We start from the raw sequence: 22,364 nt of genomic DNA on the forward strand, positions 1-22,364 counted from the left end.
TATATTTTTTAACAGTATCTCATCTCCACTTTTGCATTCAGTTAATACTGTGAAATAAGCACACACACACACACACACACACACAACACACCACACACCACACACCACACACCACACACACACACACACACACACACACACTAGAATAGAATAATAGAAGCTCAGCATGTGTAATAGAAGCTCAGAGAGGACACTAGCCGGTCTAGAAGTGGGTCACTGGGCTAGGCAGGTGAAGGAGACCTTCGAGGGACAAGGTGTGTAACCTGAACAGAACTCTGGGCCCTCATTTATCAACAATGCGTAGAAAGTGTTCCATTTTCGTTCTTAAGCACAGAATTTAGAATGTGTGTATGCACAGAAAAATCGGGATTGATCACACGTGCGTACACAGGTCCTACGCACACTCCGTGTTGATAAACACCATTCGTTCTACGCACCGCGCTCGTGCACGATTTTAAGTATTTGCATATAGAACCGCCCGTAATTAACCATATACGGTAATCAGGCCACGTGAGCGGATCGGCGCGGCAGAGAAATCCGCTCTTCGCTCTTTAAAGCTTGGTCCGCTCCGCTAATCGATCATGTTGACCCCGCCCCCAAGTCGCTCTCCGCTCGCTCCCCGCTCACCTTGAATCGAGCCCCGCGCCAGATCGCTCGGCAGATTTTTTTTTTTTTTTGGAGCATGGTGTAAATCAGCTCAAACTACAACAGTCTACACCCCCTGGGCCCCTTAACAATTGTTTGTATTGAGCCGCATTGTAATTGTACCCATTCTGCAATGTTAAATAACGTTGTTTATCCATCCACTAGCTCTATTAAGCGATGATAGGCTAGCCGAGCCACAATGCTATGGTCGCTGCCATTAACGTTAGCATGTAAGCTAACGTCAACAACAATGGCGTCGATACGTTTTCTAACAGGAGTGAGTGTGGGCGTCTCTACAGTGACAAAGCCTGAACCGGATATCACAGGTTCACCCTTCTCATTGGTTGAAAATGGCCTTCATGTTTGTACATCGCCATCTGTTGCTTTGGCATTGTACTGCATGTATATTACATCAACAGTGTTAAACCACTGTGAGCGACCTGGAGTGGATTGGAGCGGAGGAGAACTCTCGCTCCGGACGTCGCGCCGACCCATTTTAAAACCCACTCCTCGCTCACGTCAAAACCGCCCGCTCCGCGCCCCGCGCCGCTCACGCTCCGATCCGCTCACATGGCCTGACGGTAATGGAACACCCCCATGAAATGTGGAAAAATGGACTAAGCCGAGCGAAGCGTGTTATGGGAGAAATACGCGACAGGCTGACAGAGACGTGTACACATACGGTGATGTCGGATATGATATCTATTAACCACTGCTGCCTGGGCAGCGCAAACACTAATAAAGACCGTGCTGGAATATGACTGCCTTTTCCCGTTTCGTCCGATTAATACCCAGGGATTAAAGTTCTCCTCAATTTTATTCCAAATCGCGATGGATTTTCCATAAATTTTCTACCTGCATATGATTTGTAGAGGCATACAATCTATTTTGATGTCTGTATTAGGTCGCCTATATTACAATAATACGAGAGCATATACAAGAACAATGAATCTCACTGCCATGTATGATGTAGCCTACGCCATGTGTAGCCTGCCTATATGTGATCAATACAAACTTGAACTTGAATTCCATCATCATATTTATATGTTGTGTCTGTCCACTATGTTTGTTACTTTGTTATTCCCCCCCCCCCCCCTATCTATGTAAAGCGACCTTGGGTCTCTTGAAAGGCGCTATATAAAATGAAGCTATTATTATTATTATTATTATTATTATTATTATTATTATTATTATTATTATTATTATTATTATTATTATTATTATTATTATTATCATCACATCTGTGCGGGAGCTAACAAATAGACTGTTAGTCTCAGTGAAGTTTCAACGGAGGTCATCTATTCCAGGGGTTCCCAAACTTTTCAGGCCAGGGCCCAGAAAATAAGGCGTCAGAGAGCCCAATGCACATCGTCAGGCTTTTTTTTTCTTTTTTTTTTTGCCAGGCGACCGATTTTTTAAGCCAAATATCACTTCAATCCTATTAAGTTAGTTCAAGTTAGTTATTCATTTATATGTGCTATTTATGAGAGGGCTAACTTGTTGCAAAATAATAATGATAATAATAATAGCCTCATGAAAATACTATTGTTGCTTCGGTTGTTTTCAGCGTTTTATGTGCATAATCTGTTATTTAGTTTGAAATGTTCGTTGAAATAAGTAGATTTTTCGTTTTTGTTTATTTATTAAGTTAATATAAAACCATATAGTCACATTTTAGAATACAATAGAATAGAATTTTAGAATACAACTAGAAACACTGTCCTGGCCTGCTTCTAAGTTCAGTGGCCTGACAAAAAAAAAATTATTAATTTTTTTTAATTTTTTTTAAATCATCTCGCGGCCCACCCGTGGCTGCTCGCGGCCCACCTTTGGGTCGCGACCCCGACTTTGGGAACCACTGATCTATTCTAACCAACAAATTGAAGTAGAAAGCATTTAGTTGTGACCAATCTTATTTGGAAACATGACACACAAAATAATAGTATTTCGCTTTTTATTTGAAACAATATTTAATCGCGTTTGGAGGTGGGTGTTCTGCGTCTGCCCCCCGTGCCAAACAAGCAGGCCAACCTCTTGTTCGCGCGTGAGCCCGTTATAATTACACTACTGTCGCTATTTTACAATGAACTATAATGAATTACGGTTCATACAGAACACGCGCCAGTGTTGGAAGTAATGCACCGCGTTGCAATAATAATATTCTACCGCCGGGCGCCAGGTACGCATGGTCAGAGCTGTGCGTAAATATAAGTCAAGCACACGTTCAAATTGATAAGTCACACACTTTGCTTAGAAATGATCGTACACACGGGTTACGCACATATCTGTGCGTACGCACCATTGATAAATGAGGACCCAGGATTGGAGTAAAACCCCTTCTCCCCTCACAGCAGGATCAGTTCAGGTCACTACAGTTCCTTTCAGGTACCTTTATTTCTGTGCGTACGCACCATTGATAAATGAGGACCCAGGATTGGAGTAAAACCCCTTCTCCCCTCACAGCAGGATCAGTTCAGGTCACTACAGTTCCTTTCAGGTACCTTTATTTAACCAGGACAATCCCTTCAGTACGACTATAGATGAAGGTTGTCATCTGGTTTCACAAGATTCTTTGTGAGACAATACTCTAAATCCTGGCTTCTTCAACTACAGGTCACAGGCTGTCTTCTGTTGAGTCGCCACTTGACAAAAGTTAGTAATATGTTTGCTTGTAATATGTTTCAATAAGCCTGGGTCCCCACTTGACAACATACAGTTAGTAATATGTTTGTAATATGTTTCAATGAGCCTGGGTCCCCACTTGACAACAGTTAGTAATATGTTTGTAATATGTTTCAATAAGCCTGGGTCCCCACTTGACAACATACAGTTAGTAATATGTTTACTTTGTAATATGTTTCAATGAGCCTGGGTCCTACAGCGAGAAAGAAAACAATCTAAGGAATCTAACTTGGCTCCCTGACTGTACCATATGGCTATGGAATGACAACATCAGAAAGTATGTGACATTAGCAAATGAATAACAAGTGTGAGTGGTGACGTGAGGGTTTCTGTTATACGAACAATGAGGGGTGTGTGTGTATGTTCGCTCATGTGCCTGTGGGTGAGTGTACATGTGTCTGTGTGTGTGTGCCTGCCTATGTGTGTGTGTGTGTTTGTCTGCCTATGTGTGTGTGTGCGTGTGTACACATGTCTGTTTGTATGCATGTATATGCGTGTGTGACTGTGTGTATGTGTGTTTGTGTGCATGCATGTGTGTGCGCTTGCCTATGTGTGTAGCCTACATGTGTGTTTGTTTGCCTGCCTATGTGTGTGTGTGTATGTGTTTGTGTGCATGCATGTGTGTGTATGTGTTTGTGTGCGCCTGCCTATGTGTGTACATGTGTGTTTGTTTGCCTGCCGTGTGTGTGTGTGTGTGTGTACTGTGAAGGTGTGTGTGTGTGTGTGTGTGTGTGTGTGTGTGTGTGTGTGTGTGTGTGTGTGTGTGTGTGTGTGTGTGTGTGTGTGTGTGTGTGTGTGTGTGTGAATAGAGAGGCGTCAGTACCTTGAAGGAGCTGTGCACCAGCGTCTCGTCCAGGTCGATCACCACACAGTTCTTGCCGTAGTCTGGTATACTGGCCTCTGGCAACAGGAACTTGGCTGGAGGCTGCGGAAAGAGATAAAAACACACATACAAGGTCAGTAGAGGGGAGAGGCTGTAACACACACACAGAGTAAATACAAGCACGCAAGCACGCACACGCAATAACAGACACATAAACACAGACACACAGAGTTATTATCACCAGGCCATCAGGCGTCTCGACTCCTAAACCTAAATGTTTCACTTCACCTGCTGTCTACACAACCATGACTGCTGCTATTGCAGCTGGACTGCTACATACCAAAGTGCAATAACTGTTGTATACATGGTCACTTTTACACACAATCCTCATTGTCATATGTGTGTATAGTGTTATATTTTATTCATCCCATTCCATTTGTGCAATACTGTTGTATACACTTTATTTTTATTTAATTTTTTTATATACAAATCCTCATTTTCATATTATGTATATATAGCGTTATATATTTTTTCATTATATTCATTTCATTTCATTTCATTATTTTGTCATTCCATTTTTATTCAATCTTACTTTTTTACTTTTATATGACTAGTGCTCTAATACAGTGGTTCTCAACTGGTCTAGCCTCGGGACCCAACATTTTCCTTAGTCATTAAGTCGTGACCCAACATTTTTAACCACTATGATTTATGTAAAAAAAAAAATTGCAGTAATACGCAATCTTTCAAAACATGAAATAAACACAAAAAAGTGCAACAAAAGTGCAACTATTGCTAAAAACCCAATGAAATAAAATAATAATAAATAATTATGCTTCTTAGCAGATTTCTTAGCTTAACATAACATACCTACATTTGGGGAAACTAATGGGATAACTGGGGTTGCAACAAAAGTGCAACTAAGGGCTAAAACACAATGAAATAAAATAATAATAATAATAATAAAAAATAATATATCCTTCTTAGCAGACTTCTTAGCTTAACATGCAGGGAACTAATGGGATAACTGGGGATGTTGTTTTCTCCTGACAAGAGTCTCAAAGTCTGGGGTGATGGTAGACAAAGCAACTCTGAGGTCATGCTCAATGTCCAATCTGTTCCTCCGCTTTGTCTTCAGCTGGACCAGAGCTGAGAAGCCACTTTCACAAAGATAGGTAGTGCAAAAAAAAAAAGTATAATTTTTTTTTTCTTTTTTTTTATACACACACATCCGCGACCCACTCAAAATGGCCCCGCGACCCACCAGTTGAGAAACACTGCTCTAATACATCTAGTGCTACTACTGCTGAGCTTACCTGTCCTCTCGTCCAACACATTTCATTGTACCGTTGATACATATACATTTTAACAAGATGTTATGTTATACTATGTTATGCTATGTTATATGATGTTATGTTATGTCCTGTACTATTTTCTGTCCAAGTTAATTTGCCACTTGTAAAAATCTAACTGCTTGGCAAAATAATTATGCGATTTCTGGCCATTGGATGTCACTTTTTCCTCAAATGTTAGAACAAATCCAAAGTATAAGAGAATTTGGATGAAGTAGTTTGAACTTTTATATAATCAGAATCCTCTATTATAACCCCTTCCCCCATGCCTTTTCATAATATCAAACAATCCCAAAGCAATTACGATTGATTTGATCGGTTTGGATGAACTAGCACAGCCCCAGTCCACAGTACCCGCCTCTGCTGTGCTCAGAAGTCAGTGAAGCAGCGAGGCAGAGGGGAGAAAACGGAGAGAAGCAGATTTACAGCAAGAGCAAAGGCGCCTGAATATTTATTAATTCATATTAGGGCTGTCAATCCATTAAAACATTTAATAGTTAACTGTGATTAATCGCATATTAAACAAAAAAAATTACCTTAAAGGGATATTTTCCAAGTGTTTAATACTCTTATCAACGTCGGAGTGGACAGATATGCTTGCTTTATGCAAAATGTATGTTTATTAAATAAAATAAATAACCAAAAGGACAAATATTTCATTTGTCCAGAAAAAAAAAGTACTGCATTTAGTATAAAATAAATATGCTGCAAATATTCATAACATGGCAAAGCCCAATAGGCAACATCAGATGGTCATATTGACCTGCTATATGTAACATTACTCATTAATCAGAGTACTCACACAATGTAGTGTCCAGTTTTACTCTTATAAAGGTTCACTAAAACATCCCCTGTTTTTCGCTGATCAACCAATACATTAGTCCTCATTCTCGAACGTGTTCGTATATCTAGGTCGTCCTCGGACGGGCCCTCCATCGGTGCTTCCAGTCATCCCGATCCTCCATGCATCTGGCTAGCTCGCCGGTGCATTCTGTTCCCGCATCTCTCCTGAGTACGTCCACGTAGGTTAATGTGGGACGTCCTCGTGATCGATGCCCGTGTGTTGGTTCCCACAGCACAAGTTTGCTGGTTGGCATCTCATGATGTCTCTGGCAGTGACCTGCGAGCCTCATTCTCCTGACTGCCACTTTCTCGCTCACCCTTAGCACCCCCCCATACAAGTTTGCATTAGTGACATGCTCATCCCTGTTGATGTTGAGCACCACACGCATCATTCTGGTGTAGCACCCATCCAAGGACTTCTGCAGGGTGGGCTTCAAGGTCCAGCATTCACTGCCATACAAAAGGACAGACTCAACTGTTGCATGAAAGAAGTTGAGCTTGATTTGACGGGGGAGGTTGGATTTCCACACACTGGTCATGCCATTCAGAGCCCTCCACGCAAGCGCCTTCCTCACTTTAAGGTCTTGCTCGGACGAGTTGACCCACAAGCCCAGGTATTTGAAATCACCGACTTCCTTTAGAGCAGAGCCTCCTGTTGTCCTTAGAGGTGGATGATCCGGGAGGATGTTATACATTATGACCTCGGTTTTCTTGGCATTTAACCTAAGGCCAACCTTGGCGCACTCCGTCTCCACTCTGCACAGGAGTTCCTGTGCCTGCTCCACGTGGTCAGAGAGCAGGCTGATGTTGTCCGCGTAGTCAAGGTCTGTTAGGACTATGGCGGGGTGTCATCTCGATCTCCTTGGGGTTATTGTGAGACCAAGTTCCTGCTCCCATCCATTGATGGCCTTCCTGAGCGCATAGTCGAGGACTATGACGAAAAGGACGAAAAGTGCCTTTGTAAATATCTTGGTGAAAATTCCGTACCAACAAATTTGCAGATTCCTGAACGCGTGAAACGTGGTCCGTAACTCGTCAAAATCTTCGCAACTGGGTTCCCATGAATGAAATACATCACTCATTCTTAAACTGAAATGTGCATTCTCGTCGATTGAATTTGCATACAGACACGCCAGCTCCTTATAAGGCGAATGAGGCGTGTGCCAAACAGCAGATGTTCGGCATTGGCGAAGTGATTTGCAACTGATCTCAGTACAATACACCATCCAACCAGAGTGGATAAATAAATGCTCCATAAATAAATAAATTAGTGGAAGCGGCTTAGTTAGGCCACAAACACACGTATACATGCAATTTTAATTTACATGCTAAATTAATCGTTCCAGCAAAGTAGGCTTTTATTATTCTAATGACTTGTTTTATTAGGAATTATAGTAGTAAGTCCTACTGTAGAACATGACATAATTTAGCATGACATCTCATTTAGTAATGTCAATACTGAACGCCTGCGCGATTGGCACTTGACAAGCGTGCAGTTGTTCAGATTAATGTCACACATATACAGTATGTGTGTGTGTGTGTGCTGGGGCTGCCTCACTAAGCCGTAAGCCGTTGTCCACGCATTTATTTCATTTAGCAATAGAAATACATCAAACCAACAATAAATAATATCATAGAGAAGAAGACAGTATATGGCATATTAATACAGTATATTCCACTATACAGTAGCTATATCCGCGGCGATCGGTTTAGTTCTTATTTATTTAGTTTGCAGTGTGTGTGTAATGCTCACAATACCTCATTAAGTCAGGAGTATAAATGCAAAACGTAATTATTAGTGATACAAATATTGTCATATTAATTATAATTATACTTATTTAATTCCATGGATGTCTGTAATATCAGCTGTTGGAAACACAAGGGCACACCGGTCTCTCCGAATTACGGCTGCCTTTTCAAGTTCGTAAATCCTACATAAATCATACAAAGAATTTACAAAACGAAGCCGTTCAAGAATGCCGAATAAGTACGTAAATTGCGCTACAAAGGAATTCCTTGTTCACTTTTACATTCGAGAATGAGGACCATTGTTGGAAAGTTGAATTTGCCGCCTTTCGATGGTCACCACACTCAACCTATTGCATCATGATTCCATTCTCGAGTTACAAGATGAAACATCCGGCGGGCGTTATTTGAGAAGCCGTTCGGACGAGTGACCACATCCGGTTGTGAGCGGTCCTGAACTGACCAGTCACCGGTGATGGTGAAAATTATTGACCACCGTTGTAGCCAAGGAGCGTCTGCTCCGAAAGCAATCCCAGACGGGCGCTGAGAGTGGGGGAAGGTGACACAAGAAGACGAAGAAGTCTATTGTTTTGACGAGAGCCTCTGAATGGAGGGAGCGGACGGCCATTTTCAATAATCATGCCGAATCTTTACTGGTACACACATTACAAAAACCTTTGTAAAACATTCATTTTCCGTGAAATTTTTTATAAACTTTGGACCTGTACTTCAGTCTATGGAACCATTATGTTTTCCAACTCCTACCTCTCAGCTGGAACTTAAAAACAGGCATCTGGCAACCAGTAAAAATAAATGTGAGTACACAAAACTTTTACTTCAGTGCGTTCAAACCTCTGTTACTCTATTTCATTAGCACTCAGAATGTTACCTTTCAAAACTTTCAAACCAGACTCATGCATGTGCTATAAGTATAAAAAAAAAAAACAATGGACTTCAATGCATCAACAGACACATTGTAATTATTAATGTTGTTGTTTTTGTTATTATTATTATTATTATTAGTATTACTTTGATTATTATTGTTATTATTATTATCTTAATATTATCTTAATATTATGAAAATTGTATTATGAACTTATTTCACTTTACTTTTGTTTTTGTGTTATTTTTTGTATCCAATGATTTAATGAGTTGAGGCCCCCCGTATAGCCCCATCTGGGTCTCTTGCCTCTACTCAGCACCTTTATACACTTTCTGTCGTGGTCAATGTTTTTTACCGTTTTGCTGAAATGGTGCAAAAAAATAATATATATATACAACAGGTATATTAACAGATTGTGTGCCAAAAACGTGATAATTCGTTATTGCCCGCCATGCATTGTGCACCAACAACGAATAAACATGTTTTTGGGATCAATATTAAATTTTTTCGCCATGGCATTCATAATTCATCCAGCCTCCCTCCGGGACTGCAGCTGGACCCTGTCTGATATTGCAACGCCTCAATACCGCCGCCTGGTGGATGTCGGGCGGGTTACACTCCAAGCCAACCCGGAAGTGGCGCTCGGTGCATCGAGGAAATTCCTCCGGCAATAATATATTGTAACGTGGATCTAGATACACACTCGAGTGCATGGGATCGCTTTAGAAACGCAATAATCAATATGATTTTGGCGTTTATTGCGTCATACAAACGGGAATTGGATCTAGCAGATCGACGTCAAATAATTGGAATATTTTTCCTCCAGTCTCATTGGCGAACGGTAAGAGGAATATAACGTTATTTTCAGCCCGATTGTTTATTCATTTCATGGCAATCCATCTGATCAACATATCAACCCATACTAAATAAAGCTGTTACTGACAATCAAGGAATTATAAACTACCCCCCCCCCTTTCCTTCACGCATGATGAAGCATAATGTATACCGATCATATACATTTAAATGTTTTAATATAGCGCGTATAGGAAAGAAACGCCAATCGATAGTCTATCATATGCGTCAGGGCCTATAACTCGCGTTTTAGGAATTACTGCAGAAAACCTTAAAAACATATACAAAAAAACAAAAAATATAACGTTCCCACATCCTGAACGATAGATACCCGATGTTGAATGGGCCATAGTAATGTCGATATAGCTATAATATTTAAAAAGTTATAGCCCTGCAAAGAAGGTAAACATCTCCATAGGGTTACAGCACTGGCAGACTGGGTATAAGGATGGGTACAATGCACGTGACGGCAGACAATGTGTTAAGCTGAATTTTCCATTACTCAAAGATTATTCCCTCGATCCCTCGCACTTCTAAAGCAAGTCACACTGTTTTGCCAGTATACGTGTGGACGAGTGAAACAGAGCTAAAACATCATGACCAATGGCCCCTGTCCACAGTATAGTATTTTCTCTGCAATCACGACCATGGAGAGATCCCAGCAGCCTGCCATCAGGTCAGTTCATATGTGCATTTTTGCATTCAAACACTGTTTGGAAATGGAGGGGTGAAACTGTGTTTTTAGAAATATCAGTGTATTATGAAATTATTTCCTTGGTTGCCTTCCTGTATGAGTCCTATAGATGTATACACATCTGTATTTCCTTAGTTGCCTTCCTGTATGAGTCCTACAGATGCTTCATGGTGTTGAGTAAAGCTCTGAGACTGTGCTGTTAAGAGTTAGAGGATAGTGATGATCACTCATGTCAGATGGTGTCCTCTGCCAAGCAGGCCGGGAGGTGCAGATGGGCACGGGGCAGATGGGAGAGTCACAGGGGGCATGGGTCAGCGGATACACACCCACACACATATGCACGCAAACCCATACGCACGCCTAGAAAACTTAAGGAAACTTAAGGACTCAAGGACTCTCCTTAAACACAGGAGATTTTGCATGTAAAGTGTGTGCTGCTTAGGATGCCAGTCACATTTCTTGTGTAAATGTGTTTTTTTTGCAATGCTGCCGATGTTTAAACGTTTAATCACGGCACTGCATGCTGATGTAGCATGAGAAGGATTCCCCAGGAACGACAGACTGGGGCTTTATTCATTCGGGTTTAATGGTGTACTATGCCGTTTCGTTAGAGAGGGATTTGTTTTGCAGAGCCTGTGAAAGACGTTTACTGTAATTCTCTTTCAGCGCCAGAGGCCTAGCCCATCTTAGTTCCTACTGCGCCACCACTCTAAGAGATAGGGCTGTGTGGCGGTGTTTGCAGGGCTATATCTATATTCTATATTATAGCTATGGATACAATACTATGGCTCATTTGACATCAACTATCCATCGTTCCATATGTGAAAAAGAATTTATTCTTTCATATTTACGTTTGCGTGTTATACCGTGGTGAATATAAGTATAGTTTCAGAGTGATCCTGGCTAATTCCAGGAAACAGCGCTATGGAGCAATACGTGAATTTTACTAAAAGCGGTGGCGTTGCTCGCCTGGACACGCTACTATTTCCAAATCAAATGTATAATAATGTCTGATCACGATTTCCAGTATTGGTGTCCATCGTGTCGCCAACATAATCCACCACAACACATCCATTGGGGGCATTGGGCGCGTTTCAATGCCATCGAGTGAACCGCTAGACTCGCCTGACCAAGAAAACTGCGCCCGGAGACATTTGAATGTAAGACTGAAAAAAAGGTTTCGAAGGGTGGGCGATACTGCCACCTACCTGGATGCGGCCGGTATTGCACTCTAGCGATCTCAGAGTGATTCCCTATCCTATGGTAACCCAGAGGTCCGTGTGAGAGAAATTAATAAAAATATTGAATAAAAAAATAACGATGAAAAGACTATACTCTGGTTTTCGGGGGTCCTGGCGCTCAAAGCATGGCGAGATAACCCGACTATCCTCGGGTCTGAGTTAAGAGTTATTCTATCTTGTGTTATGATAAATGAAAACAAAATTATTTTTAGGCACCGTGAACCAAACGTAAGCCTAGAATTGCGGGGCCTGCCTTTGTAAATGACAGCAATGAAATAGTAACTTTTCAGGTAGCTTTATAGCTTTAAACAGAGTTCCAGGGACCTAATCTTCCTCAGAGGAAAGTTTGTTTATTCGCAGCGGTTTCGCCAGGAAATCAAACTTCACACGTACCACAAGTCAAATCAAATAAAAAAAATTGTAAGGCCCGACAACACACGTTAATGTCCCCATGGGCCGGACACGTCTTCTTTAAACAAGTCAAGAAGAAACATAACAATAAGTCAAGAACAAAACAAGAACACCATAAGGTCCAACAAATTTAAAATAAATGCAAAATAAATGAATGAATGCAAACACTCCCAGACATACCCCACGCAAAGGTAAGAAAAAACTCACTAAAACCTAACAATAGAGTAAAAAATGCACCACATGCAGTGTGGAGAAGAGAAACCTTAGAAGGGCCATTCAAGGGGGGATCTCCCTTCTTAGATGTCGGTGATAGTAGTGTTGCAGACGGACAGTTGGTAAGCATGCACTCATGTGTGTAGTGAAACACAGATGAGGGGGCGCTATCCCCATTTACACTGAACTCACGCCGGCAATTAATTATCACACTCTGGACACTGTTTTTCTGGGCACTGGAGTTGGCTGCAGCTCTCCCTGGCTGTGATTCAGTCCAACAGCACAACTACACAGACAAACAAATGTTACCAAAAACAGTCCTCTCGGAGTGATTTCACAATAAAAATACAAGTAATAAAAAAGAAAAGGTGGCATCTTTTGAGGACATTTCTTAACTGAGGTGCCCAGAAAACACAACTCATTCAGCAGTGGTCCAATTGACAAGAATTTGGTCGGAGTCTCTCAGTATGACGCCAGATGATAGAACAACAGTGTCTAGGATGAAATTATACAGAATTGGGTAATAATTTAATTGAATTCCAAACCTTTATTTGAACTCGAAAGGTTTCCCCAATTTACAGTCAACTCAAGTGTACATACAGAAATAAGCAAAAAGGCATATAAAATCACACAGCATATAAAATCATAACAATAAAACAAGGTGAGACAAAAGTAAGGATAAAAATCGATTAAAACACATACAACTTGATTGACAAAGGTTGGAGATCAAGGTTTTAAACTCTGCAACAGAGGGGAGAATCTCAAGCTTTAAGGACTGTTGGAGTTAATTTCATGAGCTAGGAGCATCAAAATGCAGATTTACCCTGTTCAGAGCAAACTTGAGGGACCTTAACACAATCTGCGCCAAGAACGAGTTAACTCGTTATTGCCCGCCATGCATTCAGCGCCAACAGCGAGTTTTTGGGATCGTTATTTATTTTATTCGCTATATCTATTCATAATTCATGGCTGCAGCCTCTGCAGACCCTTCAGACCCTGTCTGAGCTGGCAGACGGTCAACACCGCCCTCTACTGCCTTGCGGAGCTATTGCACTCCATTGGAAATGGTCTGGTGTGTTTTCTGAGCCGATCTGAGCCGTGGGGGCGCTACGAGGGCCATTTCATGTATGCACGAGGAGATATAATAATGATAATCTAGCGTTGATTTCAGGATGATTAGATAATCAGCCGAAAAATTACAACGTGATGACTGGATTACACAAAAATTTCTTTTTCTCGTCTTTTCCTGGAATTACTCAGAATCACCCAAACCATACTCGTATTCAAAACGGTATAAAACGGAAATGTGCATGTTGACTAGAAGCAACTCACTGACAGTCGACGGCGTTATTAGATCCATAGCTATAATATAAAATATAGTTTTAGGACTTGCAAGTTTGCCATTCTAAAACTATATCCATTGAATAAAGACCTGGCGCTGAAGGGGGATCAGCGCCCCCTGCTGCTGGCGGTCAATGTGTTAAGGACCAGACAGTCACTAGAACGGGTTCCATAGGTACCAAAATTCCATGCCAATAATGATGTGGTAGTATAAGGAGGTAGCTTACCAATAAGGGCCTTAACTCATTCAGCACCAATCACGAGTATAGTCGGGTTAACTAGCCAACCATTCAGCGCCAATCACGAGTATAGTCGGGTTTTAATTGTTATTTATTTTATTAGCTATATCCATTCATTTTCATCCATCCAGCCTGATGTTATCATTGGGAATGGGTCTGAGCTCGCAAAAGGGCAAATACCGCCGCCTACGCCTTCCAGCCGGTATTGCACTGTATTAGAAATGGTGTAGTTTATTTTCTGGGCCGATCTGAGCTGTGCGGGCGGGGTTTAAATACTTGGGCAGGACTAGCCTTTACAACGTTACATCTGTGAGGCTGCCTCCCCCCCTTCATATGCAATGCCGGGCAATGTGGGACGGACCTCCACGAGCAGTATTTGGAATGGCGATCGGATAATTTGATTATTTCTTTTGCATTACATCAGATACCAGGTAAGGACTCTATATATAAAATCTTGCGTTGATCTGATATTTCTTTCTACCACGATCGACGCTGTCTGTGTGTGTGTGTGTGGCTTTTTACCGTTTGGTGCTGGAGGTGGGGGCGGGGGCGGCGGCGCTACGGAGGGCCATTTCATGTATGCACGAGGAAGGATAATAATGATAATCTAGCGTTGATTTCATTCAACGTGTTTAGTGTATTCCACTAAAGGGCTATTATCGTGTTTTTTCCTGGGATTTCTAAGAATCACCAAAACTATACTCATATTCAAAACGGTATAAAGCGGAAATGTACCGATGAAAAAACAATCTGTTTCGTGCATGTTGACTGAAAGCAACTCACTGACAATCGACGGGTGTATTAGACCCATAGCTATAATATAAGATATATTTTAAGCACTCGCAAGTGAACAAAGCACCCCATTGACTTACAGCGCTGGCGCTCTAGCGCCCTCTGGCGCCCCGACCCGTGGTGCAGAATGAGTTAAAATGAACAAATACCAGTGTTTGTTGCTCCTCTCCATTAATCTACTCTACCTGCTCTGAACCATAACACCTAGCATAACAGAGGTGGGGGGCCTTGTTTCGGTCGAGGTCATCAGTGTCTTATTGGGGGTAGTCACCTTTTGGCCAAGCTGCAAAAGCCGCAAGTCATCTTGATTTTAACCTTAAAAGTTGTTTATAAACCTATCGCTAACCCTAACGCTAAACTGTATGTAAACAAAAAAAAGTTACGTAAACATTTTCTTTGTCCGATCTAGAATCGACCAATTAGCAGTCTGATGATGTCGGTACCACCGGATCATAGCAGGGATCTGAGGTGGGACTGAACCATCCGTGGCCAGCTACTAATACTACTACTACCTACTATAGTCATGAAATTCACCTCTCAGAGACCTTGACTGGACACAGCAGACGTCAGCTCCACAGGCACTTCCTGACAGGAAGGAGAGCCGCCTGCTGGATGGTGTAGTTTAGAGCTCGGCTGTGAGGCGGGATGCTGGGAGTGTGAATATCCTCATTTGCGGCGATCCACGGGCAATAAGGCCGTTCCAAAATAGCAGAACGAACAGCATCCCTCAGCTATATTACAAAAGATCTGTTATCTGGTAAATGTCTGGACAACTGCACACAAAGCAAGTCGGTTTCTAATTGACAAACAGTAGTTTGTTAATCACTGGGCACATTACTGCCATGTAATCGGTCTTGATATAGACAAATAACATTTTATGCAATTCAGTACAACTTTATTAACAATCCACAAAGGTAATTTGATTTTGGGCATAAGTAAAAACTGTCAGCTCATAATTTAAATTATTACCACGGATGTCAGAATCATCTGCAATTTGTTGCATTGTTAACTAGCTAACATTTGATATATTGGTTGATGTAAATTTTCTCAGAGAGCTGGTATATTTTGAATTTTAATACAAGCTTCAATAGAACTGGCACCAAATTCTTACACCAAGCAGAGCATAGAACGCTGGTGTTCTGGCATGATGACCCTTCCTTCTTTTATAGTTTCCTTGGTTCACCAGGTGGAAGGATGCTCCGTGCCGGTTGGTAGAGCTCCTGGGGAGACATCTGGAATGGGGGGTGAGGGACATGGGTGCTATCCCCCATGATGTCATGGTCCTGACCTGCTTGCTCAAAGAATGAGGCTGAGATTCAGAGGGGCACTCCAGTGATTTTGGAACAGGTGTTCACTATGATTCAGAGACTGTTTCCGTTGTTGACAGTGAGGCATGGAAACCAGCGGACAGAGGAGAAACACTGAACACCCTCGATGAAGGAACCACAGAAGGTTTGCAACAATGGGGATTTTGGACACTGAATTAATTCAATTTCCAGAGGAAGTATTGATTATGGCTTCTGTGTTTTGCTCAAACGTCAAGGTGTTATCAAAGACATACCAAATCTAATCAAGCAAGTCCATGCAGTGGTTGTCGAGGACGGACTTGCCAATTCAAAACGTTTTGATCTAATAAGAAAATGGCTAAATTAAGTGGATTCCGATGTACATTTTCCCAGTGGCACGGGGACGATGGGAGACAAATAAGGGGTCAAATCCAAGCGCAATCACTGTGACCATCAACTGATCTGTCAAGATGTCTGAGGCCCCCGTGACACATTGATGGAAATCAATCCATCGGATGGTTAAGAGTCGTTCTATCAAAGTGCTGGAGAAAAGAATGGCTAAAGAAGCAGGTTTTCTCCGTGTGGTTACAGCGAAGGCAAAGCCTTGTTTCAATCAAACCGGGGGGCCCGATCCACCCCTTGCACCTGCCTTAGTTACTGTTGCTACGTATGCCAGACAAGCTGTCAAAATAAAGCATCCATGCTCAGTGAATTACCACTGAAAAGGAAAATAACATTGACCTACAGGTGCTTCAGCAGAGCTTGTGTTGGCTTGTGTTGAAGTTTCTCATCATGTTTTCCGCCAATCACAAGAGTACAACTACTCTGACATTGGTATCGCTTGTCGTGGCGTTCACCGTTATGTTTGCTTTCATTGAATGTTATGAACGTCCACATCCAAAACACGAACGCTAAGGCATTGAAAAACAGTCAGTGTATGTAACTCCATTAGTGTATTCTGCCTGTTGTTCTGACTACCTTGATTTGGTAACATTGTCCTATCTGTTATGTAGCCTTCGTCTGGGCTTGTAGTGTATGATGGAAATTGTTGTATTTGTGGCATTCAGCGGCATTAGGCACACAGTTCTCGTCTTTCCTTAAATTTCAAAACGCAAATAAAATTATTGGAGGGGGTCGGATAAAATGGCTTTTGGATTGGTGGATCACTTTGTCAATCACTATTTTGCAAACAGTCAATTGACCACACAAGACATTGTCAAGAAAAGAGGCCGGGTTTAAGAAGGTCAATTGTGTGAGAGTAAGCAACAGAAAGCCATGTCGGGTAAACCTTATGGATTATCCAATCACAAGAGACCATGCAGAAACACTTTGTCATGAAATCTACATTATGCATGCAGCTAAGAGCCAAGCAGCACTGAGGTGAGGACAGGAGAGAAGAGGAGCGAGATGAAAACAAATTAAGGTGATAATACATACACTAGGGATGGGAATGACCTGGACCTGGTCACACTGGAGAAGAGAGCGAGAGAGAGAGAGCGAGAGCGAGAGAGAGAGCGAGAGCGAGAGCGAGAGCGAGAGCGAGAGCGAGAGCGAGAGCGAGAGCGAGAGAGAGAGAGAGAGAGAGAGAGAGAGCCCATAGAGGAAGAGAGACAGGAAGGGGGTGGGAAAAAATAGGGAAGATGGAGAGAAAACAGGGAAGTGACAGAAACATTTAGAGATTGTAAGAATGAGAAACTGACGTCGACAAGGGGATCCAATGATATGATCCTGTCATCACTGATATGATCCTGTCATCACTGATATGATCCTGTCATCACTGATATGTTACAGGCATCACTGATATGATCCTGTGATCACTGATATGATACAGGTATCACTGATATGTTCCTGTCATCACTGATATGATACAGGTATAAATTATGTGATACAGGTTGAAATGATATGATACGGGTATCACTGATATGGTCCTGGTATAACTGATATGATACGGGTATCACTGATATGATACAGGTATCACTGATATGATACAGGTATCACTGATATGATCCTGGTATAACTGATATGATACAGGTATAACTGATATGATACGGGTATCACTGATATGATCCTGTCATCACTGATATGATACAGGTATCAATTATATGATACGGGTATAACTGATATGATACGGGTATCACCGATATGATCCTGGTATAACTGATATGATACAGGTATCAATGATATGATATGGTTATCACTAGGGATGTCCCGATCCGATCACGTGATCGGGATCGGCGTCGATCACGTGCTTTTCAGAGGATCGGGGATCGGGAAAAAATAATAATAAAAATCGGCAGTCAAAAAAAGAAAAATGTTATTCAACAAACATGACCATGTCCACGTCTTAAACTCATACGGAGGCCTTAGTTTTGGTTTTAAATTACATATAATATATCATCATTAATGTATTTATTGTCACACAGAGCAGAATAATTGTCCACAACAAACACATTCCCCTTTAATTTACACCGTTGCAACAAACACATTCCCTTTAATTTAGACCGGCTACAAGCTACACGCTCCACATCACAACAACAGTACAACACGTCGCTCCCGAAACACGGTTAATATCCACTGACTTGAGCAGCTAGACTTAATGTCAGAGGTTTGGAACTAAGCATTTTAAAATAGAAAGTCAAGCCAGTTGCAATGTTTGCAAGGAGGACAGGCTGGAGGCGAAGTTTTCAGACTAACTTTTCACCTGGAGGATAACGTGACTGAGGATTATCGTCGGCGTTTCAGACCAGAATGGACCATTACGTAAGTCGAACACTGAATGTATACTAATGTGCAAACATATATTGAAACTTTTAATATTTCTCATATGAAGCAGAAGCACATTTCTCAGGGTGAATGTAATAACAAAAGCCTCCGCGCTCGCGCCCCGGACTATAGGCAGCAGATGGGCTTGTCTCGCTCTGCCAGTTTCTGACAAAAATGCGTCAAAATTGATTACTAATGTGAAAGATCGGATCGGAAACGATTGGATCGATAGATATTTAAAATCACATGATCGGGATCGGATCGGGAGCAAAAAAAGGCGATCGGGACATCCCTAGTTATCACCGATATTATCCTGTCATCACCGAGATTATATGGGCATCACTGATATGATACAGGTATCATATCAATCATATGATACGGGTATATCACCCATATTATCCTGTCATCACTGATAATATACGGGTATCACCAATTGTAACTGAGGGGTACAATTCCCTGACTGTATTGATAAGTATGGTATCATTAAACCACTACCGCTTTATGTACTTTAATTACTGGCCATACAGTACATGATATATAAATATGATGAACACTTCCCACAATGAATCGGTTCCACACAAAGTGGTAATTAAGTATTTATTGCAGCAAAAGGTACATAATATACTTCTCTATTTTACTTTGGATGCGCTTATAAGGCAAAGGAATGTGCGTAGGCAAATCAATAATGAATGTCCATTCTCTGGTTACGCAGGAGGTAATTATACAACCTGAATCTTAGGGAATTATATCTATGGTACACTAGTAATATATAGCGGGAGATACTGGAAGGGTCCCCCCGGTTGTAAGCCAGCAGGGGTAGAGGATCTGTCGGTAGTAGAGAGTCTGGTCAACGATGACTAAGGAGACTCCAAGTACAGGAGACGGTGCAATAGTCTCTTGATCCACAGACGAATACAGCTGTTCTCCGTAGACTGTAGCTCCACAGTGAAGAAAGCTAGCCGGCCTCAGGCTCTCTGAGGCGCAGACTCGACGTGGCTCCTCACAGGGTAAATCCCACACGTGTAGGCGTCGGCGATTCTCCGCTCCATAAATCACAGGACCAAAACAAATATAATCCAGCCGCAAAGGGCTATGTAGTCGTCGGGTAGATTAATCCAGTGTACATGTCCACACGGTTCTCGTCTAGGTCTCCTCGGGTGAAAGCGCCATGAAAGCAGCCCAGCCTGGATAAGCACTCTAGCTGGTACGAGGAAGCGTTGGTGATGCTGGTCACTGTAGAACTTTAGCCGCACGATACACTATACACAAATAGACTATTACTGACTTAATAGAAATATGTCGCACTCGACGGTATAGCGCCAAACTCTGACAATTCAGTTATTAATTCGCACGCGGTCTCAATGCTCTTATTTGGGGCCAAACAGGCCATACTTCACCGCACGGAGTATCGTGGGTGAGGCTTCAACTTATTGGGTAACTCTACTTCTGTATTCACCTGCGCCATATTTATATGCACGGCGAACAATCTAGTGCCAACCTCATTTCTGTCTCGTATCCCTGGGCAAGGCCGGGCATGTACAGACATGTCTTGACGGTGGCCTTGAACCTGACTCTGGAGGCATGGCCCTGGCGCCTGTGGACCGCTGTCCAATAGGAGAATGAAATATTATGGTCTGTACTAGGCTAAAGGGATATTCCGTGTATATGTACAAGGAATATACAAGGGATATCAAACGATATACAAATACTATGCAATATATATCAATCAATAAATATATATATTCGGTTTAATCTGATCCTTTGTAACACCAATATTATCCTGTCAATCTGAAATATTATAAGGGTATTAAGGGATATTATGAAGGAAACTGATTACATCAACCATTTTCTTTGGTCTAAACACCACTTCCGTCAAAAGTAACGGATCGGATCAGGACTCTGCGTCGACCCGGGATTTAAAGAACTTAACGTTCGGGATCGTTCAGGATCGTTCAGGATCGTTTGGTATCCTTTGGTTATCGGCAGTGAAACAAAGCGGTATCGGTCCATCGCTCCAGATCAAGGAATGCAAAGAAAGGAGGGCGGTGAGAGACATAAAGAGAGAGAAAGAGAAAAGAAAGGAACAAACAAAGACAGAGAGAGAGAGAGAGAGCTAGTGAATGAGTGAGAGAGAGAGAAACACTCACAAGCTCAAACACAAACACAGCTGCCATAGTAACAAACACTGCTGGCGAGAGATCCAGCGACAGTACCCTGCTCTCAGAGAGGTTGGGGCTCGGGTCCAGCCCATTAAGAACCAGCCCGGGCCCTATACCAAGGCTGTTTACGGGGCGAATGGTTCGCTAGGTTCGTCCTGGATTAATGGGAACTCATTTGTTAAGGAGGAGGTCCGTGGCGGGTCAGCGCTGACCACATATATGCCGGACCGGTAAAAAAAGAGGCCACACATTCCATCCCAGAGCGAGAGTCATTTGCAGGTAAACACGGGTGGGAAAGGTGATACGGTTCTCGCTCCATTTATAGCGACACGTACCTGGCCTGGCAGGGGAGCGCTGTGTTTGTGGAGCGCGTACCTGCCCTGGCAGGGGAGCGCAGTGTTTGTAGAGCGCGTACCTGCCCTGGCAGGGGAGCGCTGTGTGTGTGGAGCACGTACCTGCCCTGGCAGGGGAGCGCTGTGTGTGTGGAGCGCGTACCTGGCTTGGCAGGGGAGCGCGGTGTTTGTGGAGTGCATTGGGCTTGGCATCTTCCTCCCACTGGCAGACTGTTGGACTTCACACATGCCCACTACACTGGTCTGAGTGTGTGTGAGGAGAGGTGGGAGGCGAGGGCGCCAGGCAATCCATCACACCCCGACACACACAAGGCCCACTTCATGGGGATTAAAGAACCAGCACTACTAACAGAGGTGTGTGTGTGTGTGTGCGTGTGCGTGTGTGTGTGTGTGTGTGTGTGTGTGTGTGTACAAGTGCACTTGTGTGTGTGTGTGTATTTGCGTGTGTTTGCGCATGTGTATTCAGGGGTATGTGGTGTATGACTTATGCATAGGCTATGCATGCGTCACACGTATGTATGCGTGTGTGTGGGTGTATGTGCACGTGCATGCATGTGTTTACGTTTTTGGTGTGTGTGTGTATTTCTTGTGTGTAGCTATATGTGTGTGTGTGTGTGCGTGTGTGTGTAGGCGGACAGAGAAGAATGCACTGCGGGAAGCATGCCCGTGTTTTCAAGCCGAGGAGGGTAAACAACCTCTTGGGTTCAACGGGTTTGAAGCAGCTGGAAAACTTTGTGGAGGGAACTCAGTGAGACTCAGTTCAGACTCAGCGCCTCAGTCTCAGCTCTCGGCAAAAAAAAAAAAATAAAAACTCTGAACAGGCTCACAAAAAAAGAAAAGAAAAAAGGTACAATCCGTGATTACTGCTGTTTGGCGCCCTGTGTTGAAACACCCGTCAATACCCACAACTGGTTTTGTTTACGTAGTGATTTATTGGATTGACGTTTCGTTTGGTTTTTCGCCCCGGAATGTATGAGGACTGGCGGGACTTTTGGGGGTGTAAAAGGTTTGTTTACATGTGTGATGTCTGTAAACAGCGGTGAAAC

The 22,364-nt window shown here is 42.5% G+C and overlaps 1 protein-coding gene across 1 annotated transcript in view; it reads right to left on the reverse strand.

Annotated features, from left to right (window-relative positions):
• ctdspla (CTD (carboxy-terminal domain, RNA polymerase II, polypeptide A) small phosphatase-like a) overlaps positions 1-22,364 on the reverse strand; it is a 113,796-nt gene that overhangs the window by 15,631 nt on the left and 75,801 nt on the right. Inside the window, exon 3 of the mRNA XM_084326726.1 lies at positions 4,151-4,252. Coding sequence (XP_084182852.1) covers positions 4,151-4,252 — 102 coding nt within the window. The remainder of the gene's footprint in view (positions 1-4,150; positions 4,253-22,364) is intronic.

Source organism: Notolepis coatsorum (genome assembly GCF_963971535.1).
Source record: "Notolepis coatsorum genome assembly, chromosome: 12".
NCBI lineage: Eukaryota > Metazoa > Chordata > Actinopteri > Aulopiformes > Paralepididae > Notolepis > Notolepis coatsorum.